The sequence below is a fragment of the Photinus pyralis genome, unplaced genomic scaffold (genome assembly GCF_008802855.1).
Source record: "Photinus pyralis isolate 1611_PpyrPB1 unplaced genomic scaffold, Ppyr1.3 Ppyr1.4_LG5, whole genome shotgun sequence".
Classification (NCBI taxonomy): Eukaryota; Metazoa; Arthropoda; class Insecta; order Coleoptera; family Lampyridae; genus Photinus; species Photinus pyralis.
The window spans coordinates 18,512,459-18,531,680 of record NW_022170596.1 but is presented as its reverse complement, the minus strand read 5'-3'; the positions used below and the strand labels follow the sequence as shown (position 1 = coordinate 18,531,680).

General features: G+C 36.9%; 1 protein-coding gene across 4 annotated transcripts; it reads right to left on the bottom strand.

Annotated features, from left to right (window-relative positions):
• Nucleotides 1–546: 546 nt before the first annotated feature.
• LOC116172048 (serine/threonine-protein kinase MAK) lies at nucleotides 547–13,351 on the bottom strand. Of its 4 annotated transcripts, XM_031489152.1 has the most exons (9): nucleotides 12,942–13,351; nucleotides 6,857–7,024; nucleotides 1,724–2,062; nucleotides 1,486–1,677; nucleotides 1,097–1,437; nucleotides 957–1,051; nucleotides 816–905; nucleotides 650–767; nucleotides 547–600 (listed from the first exon to the last, which is right to left on the bottom strand). In XM_031489152.1, the coding sequence occupies exons 1-9, from the start codon at nucleotides 13,095–13,097 to the stop codon at nucleotides 588–590; spliced, it is 1,512 nt and encodes a 503-aa protein (XP_031345012.1). In that variant the 5' UTR covers nucleotides 13,098–13,351; the 3' UTR covers nucleotides 547–587. The 4 variants fall into 4 exon arrangements, with proteins under 4 accessions (XP_031345012.1, XP_031345009.1, XP_031345010.1 ...); XM_031489149.1 differs by having other exon boundaries at nucleotides 816–1,051; XM_031489150.1 differs by having other exon boundaries at nucleotides 816–1,048.
• Between the last annotated feature and the right edge of the window lie 5,871 nt (nucleotides 13,352–19,222).

The following is a 19,222-nucleotide window of genomic DNA, read 5'->3' as shown; positions in this document are numbered from 1 at the left end:
AATATATTTCCGTCATAAGAATCTAATGGTCTTCTTTTTCTTAAGCCACTCCTGCTACTTCATTCCGGTTACGAACCTGATAGATGCAATTTGCCCAATGAACCGTCAGCTTGATCTACTTACTCTCTCAGTGGTAGTGAGGGTCCCTGGTTCGGGCATGGATGTTTGTAAATGTATACATAATAGTGGAATTCACATTCAAAGGCCAGCATTGCAGACATATCTATACTCATGTACTGTCATCTGAATGTGAATTACCTACACTATAGACTTGACTACTTATAGTGAGTTGGGTTGGAAGAGCCGCCCATTTTAATGGAAAGGCAAAACAAATAAAATAAGGTCAATGCATCTGTACCATTCAACAACCGAACTTTTTAAATTACAAAAGCCCCAATAGTAGTAGTGCTCCGTTGCTGAGAATTACAAGTTGATTCTCAGTAGCGTAGGCCAACAGGGGTTCGTTCTTTGTCTTGTTTTATGAAAGAAACAATTTATTAAGATTACAATGTGATAAACATGTAACATTAAGAAAAATATAATGTGTATCACAGTTCATTTAAAGACAATTCTTTGACATATTATTACTACTTGAGGTATCTGAAATTGAATAATTAGCGACTCGTAAACACCTATACTGGCGACTTACTTGGCGGCCCAATCAGTTCTGCCCTTTGAGTTGCCGCTAAAAAAACTTCCGAGTTTCTTAGTGGACGGAACTTCTAAAAGATTCGCATTATTCCAAACGGGCGAAAATGACGATTTACCTAAAATGACATAATTGATCATTTGGGCACTCAAAATTGAAACACTACCCGAATGCTTGGAATAATCGTAATCGCTGCGATGCGTGTTGCCTAAAACGCTAAAATTGGAGTCCCTGCGTATACCCGAAGATCGTCCCACTATGTATCGAGACACACTTAAATATTGAGATTTAGCGGTAATATCGCTACCTTTATTAGTTGCTTGCAAGACGTCTTGTAGATTAATCTTGTTATTGCGCGATATGATATTCTCCTTAGATTTATCGGGCGTTTTGATCTTACTACTAAAACAGACTGTGGTTAATGCATCCCGATTCCAGAACACCTACCCCAAGATATCTCCAAAGTCATCGTCCGTATCTTCCCAGTTCTTCGTCTGGATCGATTTGGTATTAGAAATAAGATCAGGTTGCCTAAAGCTATATACAATCGGAGCTACCGCCTGCACCGGTTGATTCCTAGTCGACGGCTGCAAAGGCTTGATTATTGGTGGCACGTTCGGCTGCATTTGGCTAGTTTGTTTGTTTAATTGCGGCGACTTCAACGGAACATCCTTCGGTCTGTCGGATAGGTTTTCCGTGACCGGATCGTCGTTTGGCAGCGGTTCTGAAAACGGGAGCGATTTTCGCGCCGATAATCCCTGCATACCGCCACCGTAACGTTGCCCCACCTGAAATTGATGCAGTGAGATGTTTGTTAATGCGAAAAGATTTTGTACTTGAAAATAGGAATGTTTGAGAGCGGCTTGAGCGGAAGGGCGTCTCGCAGGGTTCCAATCGAGTAATATTTCGATTAGATTGACGCCGACTTCGCTTGCTTGTGGAACGACGGATACGATGGGCGTGCTTTGGAAATGTGGAAACTTGAAACCGACCGCTCCGGCGAGCTGGTATCCCTCCGGCCAGTGTTTCTAAAATTTGATGACTATCGTCAGCGATACTGAAAAGTGACTATACCTTTTCGGGCGTTCCTAATATTACGCAAATCTTGTAAAGTTGGTCCGTTTCGGTTGTACCGGGAAATAAAGGTCTAAACGTGTAGATCTCGCTGGCGATACACCCTACCGCCCAAAGGTCGATCGGTGTTCCGTATATCGTTGAATGTAGAAGGACCTCTGGCGCTCGGTACCATCTCGTCGAGACGTAGTCGGTGTACGGCGGACGAGACCTTATTTCTCGCACCAAACCGAAATCGGCAATTTTGACTAGTTCGGGACCGGAACACAGTAGGTTTTCCGGTTTTAGGTCTCTATGGAAAAAGCCGTGTCTGTGAATAAACGCCAATCCTTGCAATATCTGTAACAGGAGTTCAATGGCAATCAAGCACATAATCGAGTACGCCGAAAGTTCTTCGCACTAGATTTTCTTCCGAAATTTCATAAGAATATATTATTAAAACTAGTTTCTATTTAATTAAACTAAAATTTAAGATTTTTAATACAATTAACCACTATCCCACTTCTGATACAATGAATTTCATTTGATACTAATTTAAGTACACTGCACGTTCTCAACGATAATCTTAGCTAAGGATAGTTTCCAGAAATCGAATAAGATCATTCAGATCTGTTGCCAACGACCAATCCGATGGCCAAAGCCGTAGATGCTCTTTTGTAGCCTTAATTATATTTTTCTTGCCACGTCCGATCAAACAAACAAATATTGTTTTCATAAAACAACCGACACTACTGACAGTAATTATTACTAGTTTGATCTAATATGTGTAATAATGTTTATTAATAAGGTCAAACTATTGTAAACGTTTTAACTATGTATTTAAAAAAAAGATAATTCATGGGGAAGGGGGCAAAATACTCAATTTGCAAGATATTTCAAAAGTCTGAGATGTCTATATCCCTTTAAATACCCTGTATATTACGACGTCGGATGCAACCGGTCAAGTAGTTGGAGATTCTGGGGACATGAGCCACCGCCATCACCACCTGTTGATATTTTTTTTCGTAATTTCCGGAGGTTGTTTGGGATTTGGGGACTTGGCCCCAGGACTTGGCGTCACTTGTTGATTGTTAAAGTTTGTTGGTGGTGGGCTTATTGTATTTTGAGTTGTATTCATAGAGTTTAGCTTTGTTTTTGGTGTTTGTGCGTAAGATACAACCACTTTGGTGTCGGGTAAAGTATTTTATGTAGTTTACTCTTATGTACTTATATGAATTGTGCCATTTGTTAAATCAGATATTTTTTATCTACCATTGTGCTAATATGTAATTTACAACATGCGAGCTGTTAACTAATATCCATGTGCTTGTGGAAGTCTACGATATCTCAGGTTTAGACCACGTTTAACTCAGTTACACGGTGCACGGGGGTGTACCTATGTAGAACCTCGACTTCCGTGAAGTAGGGCATGCAATGCTAGGTGTATTTAGTTTAGGGTGACTCGTAACATTCGCGAATGCGTGTGCCTTGTGGTATGTAACTCATATCTTCCTACCGTGAGAGGGAGCTCGGACGCTAGAATAGAAAGATAATCTAGAGCTAAGGCTCAAAAGGATCCGAGGGCCTTCGAACCTCCAATTTTAGGGACGAAGTGCTGTAACCAAGGCCATCCTACCCATGAGCGGCGACCCATCTCTTAACCACCTTCAGTTTTGTGTCGTTACGTGACCGATGTCAGGGGAGTGTTACGAAGCACACAGTTATTAGTTCCGGAAGTCTGGGGTTTATACCAATGTCATTATGTGGAAACTGAGCATAATTGGGGGCCCCACGAGCACACTGGGTATTGTCATAACTGCCTATTGTTACGTCACAATATGAATAATAGATCAGACATGTTTTTACAAACTTCACACCACTCCATTCGATAAATAATGATATGAATAACTAGTAAGGTGACTTATATCAATAAATGCATGAATGTGTTGCCCCTAACAATCTTAACTGCGCTACGGGTTAATAGGTAAATATGCCAGCCCGATCCCTACCAATATAACCGTGAAACAGGAGGGCAATCAAGCGAAGACGCTGGCCCAAACCTAACGAATAACCAGGTTCACCACCCAATGACTAACTAAAAAGTGAGTTGCCTTCTAGCCGCGATTAAAGGAAAGTACATGACATGTTGTGACGAATACTCTACGCATACTGTGCAAACGTACCCTGCTACTTGAATTCATTCATTAATTAAGGTAGTGTCACATGTTCTGCTTAGGTGGTTGGTGTTTTAATTTTATGTGATTATAGCATAGTTTGGGTTTTATTCAAGGCCAAGGTTTTTGTCAAGTCGCGCTCTTTTTCTCCTTGGTAGTCTGCTTTTGCGAGAATGCGGCACCTTTAGGTTTTGCTTGCTTTGCTTTAATGTACCACATCCAAATTCCCGGGTTATCAGAATAAGTTTATAATAAATAAACTCGCAGACATTACAGCGTTTTATTTGAGTGTTCCTGCCCGACTGGGCCCCGAGTCATTGAATTAGCTTCGTGTAACGGAAGGGGGCCCTAGCTTAGACGATCCAATCACGTGCCATTCTTTTGTTTGAATTTTGAGCGAGAACCGTGTTTTGATACTGGGATTGCAACGTTGCCACTTTGCCGTGAAATCTGTCATTCACTTCGAGCCTGGGGTGGGTTAAGATCAGTACACCCTTCCAAATAAAACCACGCCCAGCCCCCCCCCCCAAATATAACCGTTAGGCGGAACGGCGCTCATTTCAAATGAGGAAGTTATGTTGCCCCACCCTGTATATATGCAATGATGTAAAATACCGTTTTTTACGCAATGTCGTGTAACCAGAAAAAAACGAAAAGTCGTGTAAAATACCATTTATTTGATATTAATTTTAAGTAGGTACATTGCTTCATGATACGATCACGTGGTTTGGACATTTAGGACATTATGCCTTATGGAAATTATTGAATAAATGTAGCCTTGAATAGTTCAATGGGTGCGAAATAAATCGACTCATACTGTTTCTAATGGATAAATCAATTATTCAAACCTCTTTTTAACTGAAAGCGGCAGTAGATGTCACATTTATTACGAATGGACGAGTGTAAATCAATGCGTTAAGGACGTGCCCTGTCCTTGAAGAATAGAGGGGTTACTTTTAAATGGATACGTTCATCAATCATAATTGGAAAAAGCTAGGAATTGATATTTACACTCGACCAAAAATAAGTGCGAGGAGAAATTTTACGTTTGCGTGACATCGTATATAATGAAGCAGTATCATACATACAAAGGTATAATTATCGCATTAACAGAAAATAAAATTCTGGTAGGAAGTTTTGAAAATGACTTGATAAGTATCAAGGCCCGCAAACCGTTTGATATTTCAAGGACTCGCGTGTTTCCGATTTGAATGAAAGATCGCTGCTCTCCTGATAATTAACGGACAAAAAAGAGGACGAGAAACTTCTCCGCTTATTGTGTTTTCCTGATATAGGTAGGTAAAGTGGCGTTTCGATTAATGCAAAACTATAATCCGAAAGCGAAAAATTAACTAGTTAAGTGCTCTAATAATAATCCGCATAGCGGAAGTAGATAGCCAGTTTGAATGCAGTCGAAATAAATAAAAAAGTTTATTGTCCGATTATTTCTATACAACAAAACGTAATCGTACGAGGAAGATTCAATACATAAATACATAAATAAATCGCATGAATATACTTAACGCTTTATACGGGGAGTGAGCGTGGGCAGGTGTATTAACGATAAACATGCGCGTTCAGAATGCGTGGTCCTTGCGTTATTCCAAGCTGTTCGCGAGAATTGCATCAGTTCCGTTTCGGTTTTTCTAAGGGGCTACCGATTAGATTTTAGATAAAATTAAAGTTCGAATGCGAAGTTAAAGAACAGAGAAAGAAAGGGATCAGTTCCTTTGTGCGATACAACCCATTTTCCGATGGCTGATTAATCGTTTGTGTGATTTCAAAGTCGATTCGATAGGCCCCGAATCGTGAAGCGTGTGGCCCTGTGATTCCTTAGTACACTCTTGTATTCCCCCACGTGGCTTATGGGCTTTGATCCCGAATAGCTTTTAAAAAAAAATTAAAAAAAAAGGGATCAGTCGCCATAGCGGGTGGATCGTCCGCTGAGTTTGCGGTTACGAAAATTAACACGTGAAGTTAATTGAAAAGTTTAAAGCAGTCGAGCATTACTCGCTTTAGAGTACAGAGTGTTCACTAGGATTTTTTTATTACGGAAGAACGTAGTTATAATAAGGTTAATTTCTAGCGTGCAGTCCCAACCTCAAGATAATTCGAGTTTCTAGGGACCCGGTATGAATTTTCTGTGAACTACGCGGAGGTCTTTAAATAAAACTCTACCGTACAACGAAGCATCAAAATAAGCTAAGTTAATTGCCGGAAGTGTATTGTTTCATTTGCACTGGAAAATGCGTGACATCGTAATCGAGTCGTTGTATTGCTTTGTGCTAGCGGCATATGTGTGATTCTCTCTAGGAAACTTGAGAGACGGCAAATTAACTTCGTTTTACAATCTTACAACTAAAAATAGATCTTATTCGCACGAAATAAAAATTATTGTGCGTGGACGTTCCGTGCTTACAGCGCGCCGCAGTTCATGAACTCTTATCTCCAAAAAAATTAATCCAGTGTTCGACAAAAATGCACCTTGACATTAAGGAAGTTGACTCCCGTTTAAATCCAGCAATGGGAATCTCTTCTATCTGGGCGAATCGTAAGACAAATCTATCCACATATGGGCACCATTGTCCATTCCTGTACTTCATATACCACGAATACGAACTTCGACCTAGGGGAATTCTCAACCAAGACGGCGAGACTTTTATCGGCCAGGAAAACAAACAGTGTAAAGCGTCAGTTTCACTTTAAGATTCTTGAACAAAACGAATGTGCATAAATGCACACTCAATAAACCGTGGCAATTATTACCTCCTAAATCCAAAAATAATATATTCAATTATAATCATTACAAAGTATGGTACAAAAATCAACATGTAAGTGTGAAAGCAGCGCATTAATTGTCAAATTATCTTTTGCATTTCATCGTTTGCGTAAATGGAAGACTAAACCGACTGTTTTGCTTTAGTGCGTACAAGAAAGACATGGGTATATGACAGGTAGAAAGTAAAAAATGAGAACTTACCTGGTACAAAATATTCCTAACTGTTGTTTCTGGAAAAGGCACTCTTCGGTCTTTAATGAGCTGGTATAGGTTCTCCTGCATGTACTCAAAGACGAAATACAGTACGTCATTTTCTCGTATTACTTCCTTCAACTTCACTACATTCGTATGGTGTAACTTCTTCAATGACTGAAACAAAATTGTAGAATATTAATTTTGCAGTTCAAAAGTCAGCTTAGGGTTGTCCTTTAATTGTATTTAGGATTTGCGATCTTATGCATTGTTCGGTCTATTGGTTGTGAGAAAAGATGCACGATTTGGGAATCTTAAATGCAGGGACTTCCCCAAGGCTGTGTATTTTTAGCTTCCTAGTTTGGGCTAAGTGGTTATTGCGATTACCGTTTTTTGGACATGTCAAAATTTCATCAAATGTCTACGTTTTCGTTCATTTTGAGCAACTTTTTACGTCTGTATGTCCGTATGGATGCACGTTGGTAATTATCGGAGGTAACGACTCGGTGGATTTTGTTCAATCTTTGGATAACCAAAAGCTCAAACAAACCTGACAATTCTTAGACACCAGAAGAAAAACCTGATATAGAAACTTTATCCGGGTCGCACAATGGATTCGAATAAACACACAATTAATTTATTAACAATGACAAAACGTTATTCCGAAACACATGAAATGAAACACTAAAGCATTTCTGCAAAATAAGAAAATCTTACAGTTTTTTTTCTCTTTTCATAATCTGGCCATACAAAGGTTTGTGATAAACATAAGGCCCACTGTACTCCACATGCAAACACTGACAGCTTCTAAACTTTACTTTAACACACAAATCTTGATGACAAACAACATTAACTCGTTGAATACAATGACGAATTGCCGATGTCTGTTCAGACGGTACAAACTTTTAACAAGAGAGCCTTGTCAAAAGGGCTCACTATATTTTCAATTAGACAGACTTTTTCAATAAAACGAACTAACCGATTTAAAGTTCTCCTACAACCTTTGTTAATTTGCTCCTGCACAAAATTATTATAAAGACAAACTGCGTCTTCAACTAATCAAATGGGGCGGACATCAGCCCGAATAAAAATATAGCGTAAAGAAACGTACACGTTTTCCAACCGTAGCGATGCATCAAGCTCGATTTTACATCACTTTTTCAAAATCTTTCAAAAACACTGCCAATCACAATTAGACTCCCCACTTACGCCGAAAATAAAGCGCATCTCCGTTATCTCTTCTAACAGCTGTAAGAACAAGTGCGCTAATTAAATTTCGTCTGATAACAAAACCTCTTATCGCAAACGACCAGATGTGCCTAACCAAATTGAATGAATTATAAAAGGAATAATATTCAAACAAGAAATTTATACACAAATACACACAATTCTTAAAGGAAAAATAACACTGAGTCAAATTCAAATGACACAAAAGAACTCTGTGTTTATTCGTAAATAGTCCCCCAAATTTACGCTTAATAAATTGATGCCATATACAGCATTCCCCGTCATTATTTTTAATAACGTCCACATGACATTCTACATCGGAAAATAATAAACTTTCGTAGGAAGCGTTTTTTCCCTACGCTTACCATTTTGTGAAATCAAAAACGCTGTTTTTGGTTTGAGTGAGGAAGTTGTTTTGTCAAGAATTTGGCACATTTTCTAAAATTGATCTGCCTATTAACTTCACTTAAACGTAAGTGTAGATACTACCTACGTAATAAGAATTGATTTGAAGAGAATATGGATTTTCAATTTGTTTTCAACGTTCCGCACGTTTGCTTTTCCCACGCACGCAATTTACGTAAATTAGAACGTAGATGTTCTCATGATCGGTTTATTCATTCTACTTCGAAATTGGAAACTCAGGTACTTCTGCGGCTACCTCATTAAAAATGCCAGTAAAGGGCACACGAGATTAGTAGTTAGTTGTACATTTGCTCATCAACGATTCTTAGCGCACACTAACAAAATGACCATCCAATTTCCTTAGGGCAAGATATTCGACATACAATTACATACACACCTCCAACAGAATTAAGATTTAAGTCCTAAAAATTCCTAAACATGAGAAACGATAAAAGAACGAAAGTTATTTTCAGCTTCTGAACTTTTGGGGACACTCAAAGTAGTCGCAAAGATAGTACTGTTTGGTAATAGGAAAGTCCAGAAGTTATGTAGTGTAATGACAATAAAAATTAGCAAATACTTCTGCATTACGCCACTAAGACCTAAAATTTATTTATTTATTGCCCCTCTCTTGTTCTGGACCCGCATAATGCTTTTTAGAGGTGTCCAAGAATAATGTTCGCACACGTATCAAGTACGGAGCCGTTACACGTTAGCGTACGACGGCTTTCGATTATTAGATATCCGTCTGATTTTATAACGTCCTTTCCCGGTTTACTTTTTGTGTAGTCTGGTAATCTCGAAATTGCATTGGGGTAAAAAATGACCATAAATGCGAATCAAACAAAATATAGATGATGTCGGTCTGTTGGTCTGTCTGTCGGTATGTCTATCTGTACTCTCATTTCCGGCTAACCGGCTGAACCAATTGAAACCAAATTTGGTGTACCTACTTACATATTCTTAGACCTAAAAGAAAGTGCTGAAAAGCTTTTGGTGCGAGTGGTATCTGTGCTAGCCACAGCAAACTCTTTTACTTTCTCATAATGCCAATGAATGCTTTTAGTATGATGAGCCATCGATTCCCATTGAGTTTTCAAAAAACAAAAGTATATCTTAAAACGACAACTCTTTCCTCATTTAACCAAATCCGTATGTCTTATGGTTTCCGAGATCCCAATGCTTAAAATGAAAAAAAACTCACCCTGTATATTATAAATTGTGACGATTTTACATTTTCAGGTTTAGATAGTTGATTAAAGATTTCTTGTTATTGAGCTACTCAAAGGCATAAATAATTTTTGCCAGAATTTAACATTGTTTTAAAATCAAAATTTAATAGTTCGAACAGGCACTTGTAGTCCTGAGTTTTTAACTGACAACGGAAATATTGGAACACCATCACGTAGATTGGGCAAAAAAATGTAAAACAAGTCCCATGTTGAGTCTTAATAACGACATCAACTTGATCTATAGAGTGATACAAAAACATAAGGAACCTTTTCCACATGACATTCCGTGCCTGAGCGTTGTTAACTTTTTTTACGATACTTCAATGTGACATTTATTGGTATTTTGTTTTATGACACAGTAACATTTGTTTTTAGTTCTTTTGTTTCTCTTAAATCAAAGCCACCTGAATCCTGATAATTAAAAATGCCTAAATAACTTCAAGTTTTGATCCACTCTCTTTAGGTACAAGCCTTTAATTTTCGATATATAAGTGCCATTATTTGTTGCTCCTTTTGGTGGCCCAGTAAAAGAGGGTCTCTATGAAAACGATGAGGTTTTCGCATTTTGACATGAATCTGTGAGCAATCTGTATATATTTTGTACAGGATGTCCCATTAATAATGATAACAGGCCATATCTATGGAATGGAATCGTTAATTGTACAGCTTCGCGAAAAAAAAATTTGTTAACAAAAGCGACCAAGAAAAATCGCTGGAATTGCTTTCTAGGTAGGTCGCTAGAGGGCGTATGATTCATGGTTAAGTAGAAAAATAAAAAACACAGTCGTGGTTCTATTTAATATTTCAAAAACTTCAAAATAGAAAAATGACCTTTTTCCTCAAATATACCCAACAAGCATGCATAAAAATACATGCATCGCAATCTTGTATTAATTTTGCATCATTTTGATGCAGCACATATTGCTCTAGCTTATAAAATATGAGCGACGGGAGAAGGGGAACATCTATTTAAGGAATTGAATGTACAATAACTTCGGTTTAGGGTAACTGATTTTCATATAATTATTCTTGTTGGAAAGAGCTTTCTTAGTGGAATCAGATTTTACATGGATAGAGTCGTTTTAGTTTTTTTAAAAATTTCAAATTGAACGTAATAATTGATATATGATATTATCAAAATAAGTAAAAAGGTGCGAATATCAGTAAAAACCGCATTTTGATATCTGTTTCCTAAGCAGAGATATTGCGAAAATACGAATATTCACAAATTTTAATTGAAAGATTTATGCTCATCCTAGTTGGCTTTGAAACAAAAGAAACGCAATAGGTACCACGTAAAAAACTGTCAAAGTTTATTACAGTCTGTCGCATCCTTTCATTAGTATTAATATAATTAATTATTATTTATTTTATTATTTAATTCATATTCCTCAGATTTAAAGTTTAAATATTTTTGTTGTTGCTCATAATTTAAAAACTTAAAAATTGATTGTGAATTTTGGACTGCCATCATTCACTTAGACATAATTATCGGCTGCTATGTGTTCATTTGTTTCAAATCCAACTTGGATGAATATACAATTGCAATTATAATTTGTGAATGTTCGTATTATCGCCATATCTCTGTTTAGGAAACATATCAAAATGCAGTTTTCACTGATTTTCTCACTTTTTCATCTTATTTGATAATATATTAAATATATTAATAATATAATAATAATATTAAATTAATTAGATTAATAATATTAAATCCGAGATTAAATCGTTCCATTTTGTTAACGATTTTTTTTCCCGAAGCTGTGCAAGAAACGGTTCCATACATATGGCCCGTGGCCTCTATTAATAATGGGACGCCCTGTACATATGGAGCAAGTCATATGCGTAAATTATTGACTCAAATCCGAAAAATAATGCACTTTCAAAGACGCATAAAACTGAAAATATTTTATCTGAAACGGTATCATCGGATAACCGTCTGTCTGTCCGTCACACGTACTCCTTCTAAACCACTGAACCGATTTTGACGATATAGGGCCCATTTGAAAGGGCTTGGTCCAAGGATTCCGTGCAGCCCATATTTTTTGGTTTTGAGCATGCGCAGTGTCAAAAATTTGGTTTAACGCATGTGCAATGCTAACTTTTTTATTTATGAAGATATTTAAATGAAACTTTATTTGTAAACACTACGAATATAAGTAAAATTAACGACGTTTTCAAAATGTTGTTTTGCGCATGCGCAATGGCAACTTTCTTATTTATGAAAGCAGGTAAACGGAATCATATGTAGGCACCTTGAATGAAACTAAAACTAATACCGGTTTCAAAATTACTGTTAATGCATGCTGGTATGTTTTATTTATGAAGGCATTCAATAAAATTTCTAATGTAGACAATGCGCAATGCTATTTACGAAAGCATTTAAAAGCGTTTCATGAAGAGAATGGGACAGCATTAACTGAGGCATTAACTATTAGGAGGAAAATACGCTCTCGTCATTTATGTTTGCATAAGGACTTTTTAACTTGTTGCCTATGGTATATGCGAGGGTATATATATAAAAATTACACGTACCTCCACCCACTGATTGGAACTGCGTTTATCTTTTTTTTATATATAGGTACCTACCCTTTAAATCTATCGGTCATTGTATCTGCGCAATAAGCAAATAAGCCACCCTGTATATTTTCTGTTTAATAGTGTCCAAAAATTGTGAAGTAAAAACTGCTAACTCATAATTACAAAAAAAATAAGTGAAATATTATCGGTGGGGCTAGGGGTCTGAATCCAAGCCACCTCATCATGAATTGTCCTACTTTTGCTTGCAATATCGAAATGATGCGAGGCCCTTTGGAGGAGGGGGAATACTTTTTCAAAATAAGAAGGGTGCAAAATGTTTCGTTTGGGAAATACAACCCCAATTCAGTAGGTACGCTCCTTATGGTTGAACTCGATATTTGCTAAACGAGTTGCTAAACTACCAAATTTAATCCAGGTTTAGTATTTTTTCGTTTGGAGTCCGAATTTTGGGGAAAAAAAGGTTACAAAACCGGAAACATTATAGTTAAAACCGTTCCCGATCACTCAATTAAGTGGATCTTGAAAGTACAACAAACGTTTTTGAAGGCTCAAAGTATTCAGTGAGCACTGCTAGAAAAATGATGTAGAAAAAATGTAGATAGCTACGAATAAAACGGTAAACACTACCATAGCAATAGCATAGAAGTCGCAGTATGCTTTGTTTACGTGACAGCTACTTAAAAAAAATTTACCTTAATCTCCCTTAAATTCATCGCTTCTTCCCATGAGTAGTACTTTCTCTTCATTCTTTTAATCGCCACTTTCTCGCCGGTGTCCTTCCTTTGGCCGAGCACCACGGATCCATACGTACCATCACCCAATTGATGTAAGGTAATATAACGATTCATTATGCCACCGAAACACTTAATTCACCTCATCAACTGTGCACAATTTATATTTTTGTGGTAAACATTTCGAACGACGTAAATCGTTGATGCATCGTCAGAACCGATTGTCGACCGTCACCCTTAGCGCACTTTACACGTATAAAGCCTTCACAGTTTTGTCGTCCTTACAAATATTGATTATTTCGTTCCACGTCGTTGCTCTGTAACTTCCAACCCCTTTAACTGTTTTTACTTTTAAAATTTTAATTTTGATAGTAAATTATACATGGCTTGACCTGAAATACTTCAACCACTCTGTCCTCCACGAGCGAAGCGAGGGGTGCGAGGAAGATGGTTAGAGCTCAATTATGCATGCCTTAATAACCCAGTTTATATCTAAGCGAAAATTACCATCTTTAAAGTTACCGTTCAAGAAGTGGGTAGCTGTATTGAATATTCTTTGGAAACGAGGGACATTGGCCGTTGCTGTGGTGACACCCACAAAGCAAACCCTTATTCCTTAGAATTGGCACTAGTAGTCCGTGTCTGCTGATATGATCTATAGGCGTTTAGCAAACGAATATGCAAATTCGTATTTTGAAATAAAGTTCATTGTACCTTATACGTGTGGTTTTTTCATTTCTTGGCTCAAAATTCGTCCACCTCGCTGCTTTGGAACACCATCTAGAGGTTAAAACTGTGTGGTATGGTAGGTGACAAAAATTACCTTAGATAAGCACACGGTAAGCTCAGGTAAAGAAGAGGTGGGTCGGGGTGAATATGCGGTTCTTCTATGCAAACACAAATAAGCCAAAAAGGGAAGGAAATGGTAAAAGTAATCCGGATAGGCGCCACTTAGTGTTTGATAAATCTAGAGAGAGGGAGGAATACTTACTAAAGGGATAAACAAGGCAGACTAAGAGATCCTTGTTCTCGTGTTACTAAACTGGAAGGGATGCACAATTATGGGGAAAGAAACAAACAATATTTGATGTCATAAATGCGGGTGGTTTAATACTTTAATATGATCTCAAAATATCACAAATCTGACACTGTAATATATAGATCTGGTATGTCAACATGGGAATTTAAAATAATCTCTATAATAAAAACAAATGCGAAGCCAACACGTAGCCGGAGAAAGTATTTATCCAAAAGGGCTTCCGCAGAAACAACGGAGCTATAATCATTAAGTGACTTTCAAACAAAGTAATAATCACAACTCGTTGGTATCAAAAACCAAAATGTAATCAACCGTTAACAGGGAAAAACGACTAAATTTACCTTTGAACTACGGTCGCAACCTTCTGAGCTCAGAGGACGCGAAACTGCAAATCTGTAAACAGACAGACACACAAACAAAAAAATATAAGAAGGGTAATGATTCGTGTTGCACAATATATCGCATAAGCAATGGTTAACGTAAGACACGAAGGGTTATTCTTATACGTAGAATTGCAATCAATACTAAAAAGAATCAAAAATTCAAATGACTTTACGACAAAACAAAATTTGGTTCGACTAAGGGTTGGTTTTTACAATCGGTATGAGATATCAAAAAGTGACATGAAGTCTTAAAGAAAAAAATACTATAAAATGTACAAATAACTGAATCTCTCTTCAATGACAAAGCAATCTTATCGATTCAAATGAAAACAAACTTACACGAGCAAGTTCTTCAGAGCAAAATACATAACGTTAATTAAAATTGTAGAAATTTACTTCGGACAAAGTCTCGGCAATTTTAAGAACTAGATTGTTATGTTGTTATCTTAATAAAAATACTCAACTTATATATTTTAAGTTTATTTGACTATCCATTACATTAATTCGTCGCCAGCCGTTCCCGTGTGTGTCTCTACCGAGCTCATGTCGTGGTTCAGTATACGCTGGTTGCTGGTAGGCAACACACATTACATCATACCTATAACATCTCCCTTTCTTAAAAATACCTTTACAAATGAAAACTTAATTCTACTTATGTCTAATACTGTAATACAAAACAATCACATGGTAATTGAAGATCCCACAGCGATAATGAAGTCCTTGGATGATTATTTCATCACAACACAAGTGTCGAACGGCATAAATTCAACACTCGAGTACAATTACCAGGTGAAACCTTCGACGCCTTTCTCAGCGACTTGAGAAAAATTGCAGGAAATTGCGAATTTAACACATTAAAGGATGGGCTGATTAAAGACAGGATCGTGTGTGGAATAAAAAGTAAAAGGATCCAAGATAGATTGTTACGTGAACCAAACCTGGACCTGACGAAGGCGATGGAGATATGCAAGGCAGCGGAGCAAACCGATGCACATATCAAGCAACTGGTGGAAAAAACCGACACAATGGCTATTGAAGAAATCAAGGTAAACCATCATGACAAAGGTAAAGCCAAAAATGTTTTAGCTCAACCTTCAACAAGCGGATTTCGTCACGCTTACAAGGGAAAGCAACAAAGGGATGACCGCAAAGTAAGCAACGGGCATCAAAGCAAACAAACCTGGAATAACGAGTCAATCAGGAAGGAGGATTGCGATAGATGTGGATTCACACATGGAAGAAAATGTCCCGCTTATGGACGTGTATGCAGTCAATGTAAAAGGTATAATCACTTCGCTCGTAAATGTAAATTGACAAATCGTGTGCATAGTATTGATACAAATAAGAGTGCTGAGTCAAGTAGTGATGAAGCGCAGGAATACGTGTTGGGATCACTTGATGTGGCAAACATCAATTCAGATTGGTATCAAAAGGTGAAAATTGTTGATGAGAATAAATCCATAAATTGTAAACTAGATACTGGAGCACACATAAATGTGATCCCAAAACATATTTACGAAAACTTACATTTAAAGTGTAAAATGCAACCAAGTAAAATAGTAGTTAGGAATTATGCAGGGAATAGATTGAAAGTAAATGGTTCCTGTGAATTACTTTGTAGAGTGAATGAAAAGACGCAAAATTTAAATTTTATAATTATAACCACTGATCAAAATTCAGTACCAATTTTGGGTATTGACAGTATACAATCTTTAGACTTGGTCAGGTTGAATGTTGGTGGAATAACGAATGCACTGGATAAAAGTAAAATAATTACACAGCATGCTGATCTGTTTGAAGGTGTTGGTAAGATAAAAATGAATCCAGTTCATTTTAAATTACGAGAAAATTATGAACCGGTAGTGGTGCCCTGTCGTAAAATTCCCTATCAACAAATAGAAAAACTGAAACTGGAATTAAAAAGAATGGTTAAAGATGGAATTGTAAGCCCCATTAATGAACCCACAGAATTTGTGAATCCCATAGTTATTGTAAATAAGCCAAACGGCAAGATTAGGATATGTTTAGACCCACAAAACCTAAACAAAGCTATAGTTAGGGAGCATTACCAATTGCCTACATTTGAGGAATTAACACATGATTTAAAAGGCATGAAATATTTTTCGGTGCTGGACGCGAATAAGGGATTTTGGCAAATAACTCTAAGTAAAGAGTCTGCAAAGTTAACTACTTTTGCAACTCCATTTGGCAGGTTTCAATTCTTGAGATTACCATTTGGTTTGTCCTTTGCACCAGAAATGTTTCATAGGGTTTTCAAAGAAATTTTTAGAGACATAGCAGGGGTAAAAACATATATTGATGATTTAATAATCTATGCAAAAACCAAAGAAGATCATGACACAATTTTGAGTAAGGTATTAAATAGAGTTAAGGAATCAGGTATTAAATTAAATAGAGAAAAATGCAGATTTGGGATAAACGAAATTAAATATGTAGGGCATGTGTTGACAGAATCAGGCATTAAACCAGATAGCGACAAAATTGAAGCTATTCGGCAGATACCTAGTCCACAAAATTCAAAAGAATTGTCTCGATTTTTAGGAATGGTAACATATTTATCTAAATTCATTCCTAATTTATCAAAATTAACGTATAATCTTAGACAACTTACAAAAAAGGGGAGAGAGTGGCTGTGGTCAGAGATACACGAGGGAGAATTTAACAAACTAAAGACAACACTAAGTAGTAATCCTGTACTTCAATATTATGACCCAAACGAACCTATTACTCTTTCGGTAGATAGTTCCAAATATGGTCTGGGTGCAGTCATTTTACAAAAAGAAGGTCCCATTGCATATGCATCCAAATCATTAACGGACGCCCAAGTCCAATATGCTCAGATAGAGAAAGAGATGTTAGCAATAGTTTTTGGATGCCAGCGCTTCCATCAATATTTATATGGCAAAACATTCACAGTGGAAAGTGATCATAAACCACTTGAAACTATATGCAAGAAAGCACTAAGCAAATGTCCCTTACGGTTACAGAGATTATTGTTAAATCTGCAAATGTACCAATTCGAAGTCAAATATAAGCCAGGTTCGCAACTTTACCTTGCTGATGCGCTATCGAGAACTAGTTACAATGATATCAATTTCGAAATAAAGGAGTCAGAAATCGAAGCACAACTTAATGCCATTGAATATATCAGTATATCAAAAAAGCAATTTAATAGGGTAGCGGACGAAACAAGTAAAGATGCAGAATTAATGGAATTAAGTAAGGTAATTAGAGAGGGTTGGCCCGAGTCAAAGAGAGAACTTAAAGATAGCATAAAACCTTATTGGAAATACAGACATGAGTTAGTTTTAGCTAGAAATCTAATTTTTAAAAATCAAGAAATAGTAATTCCAAAATCCTTAAGATCAGAAATGATTAGTCGTCTCCATTATCAACATATGGGTATTAGTAAAACTATATTAAGAGCAAAAGAATCAATATTTTGGCCATTTATTACCAAGGAGGTGACCGATATAGTTAGTAACTGTCAGGTATGCCTCAAATACCAAAATAGTCAACAAAAAGAATCCTTAATAACTAAAGAGATACCGACGAGACCTTGGCAATTTGTTGCTGCAGATTTGTTTCATTACAAAAACAAGGAATATTTATTGGTAGATTTTTTTTCTAAATTTCCTGAATTGGCGTGCCTTAACAATGATACCACCTATGAAATAATAATACATAATATGAAGTCAATATTTGCTCGACATGGTAAACCTGAGAAGTTATTTACAGACAATGGTCCGCAATTTGTAAACAAAAATTTCCAAAAGTTCATGAGTGAATGGGAAATAATCCATCAAACCAGTACCCCAACTTACCCCCAATCAAATGGATTTATTGAACGACATGTTCAAACCATAAAAAGGCTAGTAAAGAAAACTTAATTCTACTTATGTCTAATACTGTAATACAAAACAATCACATGGTAATTGTACTCGAGTGTTGAATTTATGCCGTTCGACACTTGTGTTGGTTTTGGGAATGAAATAATCATCCAAGGACTTCATTATCGCTGTGGGATCTTCTTTTTCTGTGTCACTAACCTCCAGGGTATTCAAGACTTCTTTGGCGTCTCTCCCCATGCAATGCATTAATATTGCCGCTTGCACCTTTCGACTTTTCTCTGTTCCTCCTGTAGCTAGTAAATATATGTTAAAATCTTCTTTGAAAATTTTCCAATTCTTTCCCAGATCTCCACTCATGCTCATCGGTTTCGGTTGGGTTAGCGTTTCCATTCTGTTGGTCCTCGTGGGCTCGTGCACGATAATATTCTTCCGATATTTCTGCAATCCTCAGTTTTTTCCTTTCACCCGTGATGTCTTCATTTAATTGACCCTTGACTGCGCCATGTTATGTTGTTATCTTAATAAAAATACTCAACTTATATATTTTAAGTTTATTTGACTATCCATTACATTAATTCGTCGCCAGCCGTTCCCGTGTGTGTCTCTACCGAGCTCATGTCGTGGTTCAGTATACGCTGGTTGCTGGTAGGCAACACACATTACATCATACCTATAACATAGATCACAAACAAAAGTAGTTAATATGAAGGATAAAATAAGTAAACTAACAAATATAAGCATCAGAGTAACACAAATATGATGTCGATCGTAGATGATATTATCGTTAGTCTAAACTTCGGTAACGACAAAACTAAACGTAATCGGTAACTGGGTATACAAATACATACGAACGATTTACACAGTACCAACTCCACACGTCTTGTTATTTAGGTACTTCCGTTTCGGAGGAATCAATCGTAGGTCAACAAACTTCGCAAAATTGGGTCA